This window comes from Symsagittifera roscoffensis, chromosome 4 (genome assembly GCF_963678635.1).
Source record: "Symsagittifera roscoffensis chromosome 4, txSymRosc1.1, whole genome shotgun sequence".
Lineage (NCBI taxonomy): Eukaryota > Metazoa > Xenacoelomorpha > Acoela > Convolutidae > Symsagittifera > Symsagittifera roscoffensis.
Window position 1 is genome coordinate 34171290 of NC_087065.1, and position 8902 is coordinate 34180191.

General features: G+C 34.4%; 1 protein-coding gene across 1 annotated transcript in view; it reads left to right on the forward strand.

Annotated features, from left to right (window-relative positions):
- Nucleotides 1-3915, forward strand: part of LOC134845257 (eukaryotic peptide chain release factor subunit 1-like) — a 574579-nt gene extending 570664 nt beyond the window's left edge. The window contains exons 10-12 of the mRNA XM_063862196.1: nt 1585-1676; nt 2713-2787; nt 3241-3915. Of these exons, the coding sequence (XP_063718266.1) occupies nt 1585-1676; nt 2713-2787; nt 3241-3329 (256 nt within the window). The 3' untranslated portion in view covers nt 3330-3915. The remainder of the gene's footprint in view (nt 1-1584; nt 1677-2712; nt 2788-3240) is intronic.
- Nucleotides 3916-8902: the final 4987 nt, after the last annotated feature.

The following is an 8902-nucleotide window of genomic DNA, read 5'->3' on the forward strand; positions in this document are numbered from 1 at the left end:
TCCGCTATCGAACAGCAAAAGTGTGAAGGTAGCGAAAAACACGATCGAATTCTAGTTTCAAAAGTCGATTTTAATTTTCATATTTCTCAGCGAACTAAAAAAGTTTACCTGTTGATCAAATTGGGTTAATTTTATCAAAAAAGGACAATCATGAATTGTTCTTGAAGTTCAATGAGCTTTAAGGCATTTTTTCTTCTGAATTTTAAAATTTGATTATTTTCAAAAAACCGTTCAGCTTTTTTTTCGGTGTATTTGCGTTCATTGACTCTTTTCCATTTGTCTTTCTCGACATGTGTTTCCTCAAAATGAAATTCATTGGAAATCAACGCTTGCAAGTTAGACGCCCGTTCTCGATTATTTTTGGTGCTCTTTTGGTTTCCCGAATTAATTCTATGTGGAAATAAATGCAGCGAAAACACTTAAATAGGTCGTGTTTTTCTAGGAAACAGTCTGATAAATTGTTGAGGATCAACTGGGTCTCAAAATTAGTAGGAAGTTTGAACTTGCGTACACTACTTGTTCAAAACTGCGAAATGGTGTATTAATTTCAAGTTTGTCGGTTCCCTTTTTTGATGCCTAGTACATAGTGTTATTCTTAATATATATATATATATATCTATTATTCTGCTTTAAAAATTTTGAAAAAAAAAAAACTTTTGATTTGTATGAAATTGTTTTTGCTTTTTTAGTCATTTTTCGACAAAAGCTATTGTCAAACTAGTCTATTTTACTATGACTGTCGAAAATGTCTACGAGACGATGAACGTGGTTCAGACTTTATATTTTTTTTGCAGGAAAAGTCTTCAAATTTGTTCAAGCTCAAAGATTCTTTTTTCGCGGTTTGAGTTTTGATTCATTTTTATATTCAGTTAATTTCCTTTTTTAAGAGCAAGGCAAAATACACTATCAAGCAGCGAAGGTGTAAAGGTCACGAAAACCGGATATTGGAAAATGGAATTTAATTATCAGATTTCCCAGCGAAACAAGTTTTACCTATTGATCCAGTTGCCTCTAATTTGATAAATATTATCAAATACCTGTCAATCAAAAATTGTTCTAGAATATCAAAGAACGTTAAGGACTTCTATTTTTCTCTTCAAAAATTTTTTTCAAAAAAGAAGTCAGTGTTTTTTTTCTGTTTACTTGCGTTCGTTGACTCTTTTCCAACTGTCTGTTGGCAATGTTTAATTAATTTTGTCTGTTCCAATTTTTTGCAATTCTGTAAATTTTTACGGCAAATTCGAGACTTTACTGTCGAGACTAATTTGACTTAGATCTTGTGTCAAAAAGTTCAAAGATAGCGCAGAGGGCTGTCAACTGCGTCAAACAACACTCAGAATTTCGAAATAGTCATGACTTAATAAAGTTTGAAACGTTTCAATTTGAACCGGTGGGTTAGCGGTATTTTTGCCCCACTGCCTGAGAAATTTAATTCGAATCCCGAGCTAATCACAAAAGCATGCAAGTTTCTAGAAGCTAGCGCACCTGACAAAATTATTTTCGGAAATGAAATTAGGCACTCTAATCGTTTAACTAGTTTTTCAGCCTTATTATGGCTAGCTGAAACTTGTTCATTTCTGTTAGGACGAACTTCATTGCGGCTGACGGGGTTGAGTTGGAGCGGGTAGATGTGATGCCTCTGCTGGAATGGTTCGCCAACAACTACAAAACATTTGGTAAGATGCTGTTCTGCTATCATCTTAACTAGAGATGCTTTTTGTTGGAATTGTAAATCTGGAATATTAATGAACCAGCAAATGTTCAATTATCAAAATTGGTGTGGTTTCTAATTAACTTAAATCTAATTGTAATAATCTAATTAATTTAAAGCAAATTACGCTCGCCTATAGCAGCAGCTCAAATGGATTAGAAAATAGAGCTGGACCCTGAGTTTCAAAAATAGATTTTAGTGTAAAGAATTCTTAGCCGAGTAAAAAATATAACTTATTGACCAATCTTTCTTTCTGCTTTGATTTTTTTCAGAAAAGTGTCAAACGCGATCTATCTGGAAATTCAGAGCTTAAAGATAGTCTTGTAATGCTCAAAATTTGAAGAACTCTAAAATGCTCATCTGTTTCTTGATTGACCGCCACACTCGGTAAATTTTGTACTGGTTTGAGTTCAGTCTTTGCCTTTTTTCCGCAAAGTTTGAACTAGATTCCACGTAAGATCCTTGACTCGAAGGACAAACATACGGAATCGAATGACAAATGCCAAAACACTAGATGGATTTTACCTAGCGGGCGATTATATAGCTTTGTACTGGATGCAGTCTGATTTGTAATGGAATCCCTTTCTTAATATCAAAGTTTTGCTTCAAAAATATGTCGGGGCGGATGAAATGTTAGACTGACACCGCTAGAGCAAGTAAGCTTGATCACACATCCGTCTGGAAAGGGTTAAACAGATATGGCTCAAAAAATATAATATGCTTTATCAACTTTATAATAAAATGAGGCTTTATTTTTATATTCTAATTTTATCTCTGTTAATAAATCAAACTTGCTAACTGCTCTGAATCTACTAGTATTAATTGACACTTGATTTATCAAAGGCTTGCTGTCATAAAGGAGTGAAATACTTTTAACAAATTGAAATTTAAAAGTTGATGTTTACATATGATTAAAGATTTGGAAAAGGGCCCCAAATCGTTCGAATACAAAAATGTCATGTATCAATGAGTGATTGTCTTAAACCGAAACTGTTTTTCAGGAACTACTTTGGAGATTGTCACTGACAGGTCTCAAGAGGGATCTCAGTTCGTGAGGGGCTTCGGAGGAATAGGAGGTAAAGACTAGACTGAACACTTAAAAATGGTTATTAGTCATTTACTTTTTTCACGGCAGCGTATAGTTGAAAACAGCACGCTATTGATTCTAACCATTCAACAAACAAATCGATTGTATCAGCAAATCGAAATCATGTGCTGCTTTCATAACGAGCGATTCAGTGTTTAGTTTTAAACATACTCTTTTGTCGTCTGGATCCTAAATTTAAATACTCAATTTATGACGTGATGGTTCAATATGACGCAAATATTTGAAGTATCGGACATACAATTGAAGAGTCGTTATGAGTTGCATCTGTATCTGGTATGAGTTTCATGCTTAAATGCAAAATTACATTCAAAGTAGCAATAATAACGTCAATTGGCACTAAAATTTGTTGCTTAAATCTTTTCATTGAAGGAATAGTTGAAAGTTAAAGTTTCATTAGTTATTCTCCGGGTTTGGTTTTGAGGAATTCTTCGATATAAAGTGGAGTTCCAGAGCGAAGAAGACTTCTTGATCGACGGAAACCTGTCTGATGACTCAGATGAGGGCTTCTAGCAATTGTGTTCTGCCCCAAAGAGGCCACCAGCCCCCGACGTCCTCACCCTCCAAAACAAGGGGACACTAGAGGGCGCTATAAAGGGGGAGGGAGACAGGCAGTGGCATCTATCATTTGGGGCGGAACCACACAACACCACACACGGACCAAGAGACGACGAGAGAAGAATATGCAGAACACAATTTTCAATCGATCAGTTCAACAGATCGAAACAGACCGACAGCTCAACAGCTGTCTGGCAACATCAATCAGTTATGAGCAGCTGTAAGCATAAGGAAAACAGTAGGTCTAAACAGGCGAGTTGCAAATCAGTTGCAACCATTCTCGTATCGTGTCTATATTTAGTCCAAGTCAATCAGACGTTCTGGTAGTCATGCTTCGTCAACAATTGAGAGATGAACTTACTGTTCGCTTCCTCCAAGGCCGCAATTTTAAATTATTTCATTTTAGACTCAACTCAAAACTAGACTTAACTTTGAACTTAATTGATCTCTTTAACTTATGCCTAAGGTTAATTATGCAAATTTGAACTATTTTGAATCAAACTATGTACTGACCGAAACTTTTAATTCAAACTTCTACTTATTCGATGTTCTCTGACAAAGTGAAGCACTAGATGTTAAGATATTGTTACAGGATAAGATTCATAGAAAAACTATTTTTTCATTAATATCTGTTGTTCTTTTTCCTGGTCAACAAACAGTTAACTTATGTGCACAAAAGTTATTCTACAATTCAATGTCTTTTGACACGGTCAACGTTCAAATGTGCATAAATCAATTCAAATTGCCACACGGGGCAAATACGTTTGTCTTTAATTTTTAACGGTAATTTGCGTCGGAATTTCAACAGTTTTAGATGAAGCTATTTGTAAGCAGCATCTAGTTCAACTTCAAAAAACTTTCAATGCTCTCAGCCAAAATTTTTCACTACAGAATGTTTTTCAATCAAAAAACTTTAGTTACACCTTATGACTCTTGCGATAAGCTAGGGTATTGTAATCGGGTACTAGACTTTTCCCGTAAACTTAGTGCGAACAGGACTCATCTCTAGAGTTACCTTGTTTCACATTTAATTCAAATTTCCTAGCGTTCCTGGACCACGTAGCCTTGAGATAACGAAAACGACTGGGATGCAAAGGTCCTGGGTTCGAAATTCACCAGGGTTTATTTTTTCAACCAGCAAATGTTCTGTTCGAAACAAAATTGTCGGCAATTATATGTCTGCTTATCTTTTGACGGCTTAGTTGCCCTTATCTTGGAATCGTTTTTTTTTTGCTGCGCGCCTTCATTTGGGTAGTAATCAGGCGCAGTCCGTTTCCGGTATTAAGTTTTTTTTTTAAATTTTTTTTTGAAAAATTGATTGTTTTCGGATTCGCAGTTTTTGGCCCAGTTTCCGTCGGTTCATTTCCTTTTTTTTTTGTGAACGAAATGTGTTTAATTTGGTACTGTTTGTTTTTCGGTTTTTGTAAGCATGGATTTTAATATGATTTTGAATTTTTTTATTCTGGCTGAAAGCTACTAACTTGTCAGTTTAACAAGTCTGATTTTTAATAATTTTATTTTTTGTATAGTTTTTTTTTCGAGTAAATGATTTCGGCTCATGTTATATTTATGGCCTAGTGAAATTTTATTGCGTTGTTTTGAGGGCAAAAATTCCTGTTCAACAAAATCGAGCATTATTAACTTGTCCAAAAAACGACTTGGACGAGAGTTAACGCCGTCACATTTGTACCCAAAGGTCTGTGGTTCGACTCTCGGCCGGACCTTGTTTTTTCAGTATGTATGCAATTGAAAAAAAATTTCTAAAAGTCGAATTGTTGGACTTTCGGTATGTTCGGGGAGGAGGACTTGAAATTTTTTAAATCATTTTTTTTTCGCTCAACCGTTGTCTGCTCAAAGACTCGGCTTAATTGCCACATCACTGATTTTTTTGTGTGTTCTAGACAAGTTTCTTTGCAGTTGAAAATGCAAGTGTTGTTCATTCGAGTCGCAGGTGGGACTTAAGACCAAAGATTTATCAAGAAATCATTTTTTTAAAACTTGTGTCTACTCAAAGACTATCGGCTTTGTTTCCTCTTCGTGTGTTGTTTTCGGTTGCTAATTTAAAACACAAATTTCTGGCATGTTAGCCTAAAGTTAACTTCTATCGAGACATGCAAAAACTTATTTTCAGAAGATCTAATTTTCTTCATTATTTTCCATTTTTTCGACTTCTTATCGCATGTGGAACTGGTAATGCAATATGCAGTTGAAAAAAAGAAAGTTCTAAGAATTGCCTATTAAGCATTCTTAATTTACAACAAGATATTTATTAAGAAAAATTAAAACTGAAAGCGAAAATTAATCAAACCAAGAACTTCGTGCTTACGAACTGACTAAAATGTCGACGACAGTAATAAGAAATGAGAATCGCGTTTTTAAAATGAAGATATAGTTCAATACTTCAGCCAGAAAAGCCAAAGCGAACGATTACGATCATAAACATGATTCGGTAAATAATTACGTTTGTTTTGTGTGTCAATTGGTGCGAGGCGCATGTTCGCCTTTGTGTTCACTTTTATGAAAAGGTGTCAATTTTTGCGAAATTCTGAGCTTTAAGGCGAGATAATTGTTTTTTTTTTAGAATTAACCCTCTTGTAAGCTAAGGTCTAGATCAGAACATCGCCATAACTGTCAATTCAAACACTGCTAGTCTAAAAGATTACAGGGGCTGATAAAACCAAAATTGCTGTTTTCTAAAAGGCGTCACTTAAGTCATGATAATACCATATAATCTTGAGAAAAACTTAGTAGTATAAAGTAAAAATAGAAGTAATCTAAATTTTTTGGAGAAATTTATTACCCTTGCGATTGGCCAGCGTTATCAAACTGGAGTGTAGACGTTTTCTCGGGTTAACAACTAGTAAAACAAATTCAGTTGAATCAATTGCTGACATGCTCTTGTCTCATGCTCTTGACTGCTGACATGCGTAACTCCTGGGTGCACTTTTAGTTTTATGTAATTTTTTTCAGAGTTAAGATGATTTTTTGTCGGCTTCATGGATTTTGTCTCATTTTTTGTCGGCTTACTTGCGTGATGTATCAAATTTTTTTAAAAATAATATTTTCAACTTACTTGCTTTAAAAAAAAATTAATTACAAAGTGAGTTTTTAAGGTTCAAGCAAAACAAGTGGTTGCACGAAATGCCTCTGCATGATCAACTAAGCCCAATTTTTTTAAACTCAAAAGTTAGGACCCTCAGAAAAAACAAATTTTCCCTCCCAAATCACTCACGCCAAAATCTGAAAAATTTAATTCAACCCAAAGATTGGTTGTGCGAAAGCTCTCTGCTTTTTGGCTACGACAAAACTTTTTATACAAAAAGCTGTTGCCCCGGAAAACACAAAATATGAGTTTTGACCGTTTTTTTAAGCTTTTTTCTCAACAAATTACACTCCCAAATCTTAGTTTTTTGGTTCAATCGAATCAACCTGATATGGAAAGCGCCCCTTTATAATCAACTTAGCTCATTTTTTTAACTCAATTGTTAGGGCCATCGAAAAGATCAACTTTTTTTGACCGTTTTCTGATTCTTTTTGACCTCGAAAACTGCCAGGGCCCTCGGAAAAGACAATAACTGTTTTTTCACCGTTTTTTGAAACTAATTGACTTTTTTTTCGAAAACTACCTTCTGTAAATTGAGTTTTTTTCTTCAATCGAAATAACAGGAGTCTCTTCTGTACAAGCGGCTACGGCCAAAAGTTTTTCACAATTAGAGCTATGATTCTTTCTGTTTCTCCAAAGTTTCCCTGCGTATTCTTAGGCTTATTTGGTCAATCGAGAAATCCAGTTTCAGAAATATTCTTTGCTAACGCCGCTACGACCTTCTTTTTGTAGAAAGAAAAATATATTGGTTTCGGATGTTTTTGAACTTTTGACTGTTTTTAGAAACTTTTTGACTTTTCTTATAAACTACCCTGGAGTTCAATCGAATGAACCGGTTGCAACAATTTTTCTGTAGAAATAGCGTTATTTTATTTTTCTCGTAAGAAAAATGTTCTGTCTTTGGGAAGGTTTCAATTTCTCATTAATTTTCGCCCGTCTCTTTTATTTTAGTAGAGAAACAACTATGGTTTGGGCAAAATCAATTTTTGAAATTGCCCAATTCTTCACACATCAGTATAACAAAGTTATCAAAACACCTAACTACAGCTTGAGCCAGGCTCCTTGTTATCTTTTATAGAGACAAAATTTTGATTCTATTTTTTTTCTATTTCTTATTTTAAATTTTTTTTTGTGCTGTATCAAGTGGTGCGAAGCTTCGCTTCGACTCTGTGTAATTTTTGAAGCTAATTCAGTTTATTTTCTTATTCATTTGACTCTAGAGCAATGGAAAAACTTATGGTAGACCCTACTTCAATAATTTTTCTTCTGAATTAAGATTTTTGGATCCGACTACACTTTAAGGTCTTTGGAATAGTTTTTGCGTTTAAAAAATTGATAAAATTTTCAAAAAATAATGAACACTTTCAAAACTTTTATTTTTTAAATTATTTTTTATTGGTTTATTGTTCCGAGTTTTGAAGAAAATGTGAAATTTTTAATTTGGGGTGGTTTTTTATTTAGTCAATTTTCGACTTTTTGACTAAGCATTTTCGATGGGTTTTTTAAATATCACTCGAATCATTTTTTTTGTCATGAGCTTAAATTTAAAAAACGTATTTCACCTGTGATCTCTACCGTAAAGTAATTTGGGTTTAAATAAGGTCAATTTGGCCAAATTGGGTTAATTAAATTGTTTTCAAACTCAGCTTCGTCCTGATACAGGCAGTCATGATCACTTTTTATACGAAAGCTTGTATTCCCCATGTTTTTTTAAATTGCGAATTGCAGCTTCGCCTATGTGTAATTTATCGAGTGAAATTATACCTCATCGCGGCTACAAACAAGACAAAAAACGAAAGCTGCTCCTTGATTAATTAATAATGCTTAACTTGATTATAATTTATGCATTGTAAAATGATGTATTTTATTGGCTGCAACATTTTTAGCTATCTCTGACTAATTGAACTGTTTCTAGCACAAAGTTTAGATTGGCATAGGTTAGATTGGAACCAAAATGGATTATATTTACACGCTTCCCTGTAAATGTAATTACATTCAAAAATCACCGCAAGAAATGAGCGGTTTTTGAGCGGTTTTTTAAGCAAGATTTGAGCGGTTTGAGCGGTTTTTCCAAAAAAACCGCCCAAACCGCCCAAATCGCTCAAACCGCTCAAATCTTGAGCGGTTTTTGAGCGGGATCTCGACCCGGGAAGTAGTTACTCTTAGTTTTTTCATTTTCTCTAATACCTATTTTGAATTGCACTTTTAGTCCCATAGTCTACGAAGTGAAAAGTTGCCCAAAGATGGTGTACTCGACAAAATTTCGGCAGGGCAATTAAAAAGAAAAATTGGCAACAAGGGGAATGTTGGTGGAATATTAGGGGAATTGGAATATGTGTACATGCCGTGAAGTCTACAAATTGTCTTAAATTACCACTATTGTGTTTGGTTGAAACTGTACACTGGTCAACACATTCAACAATGC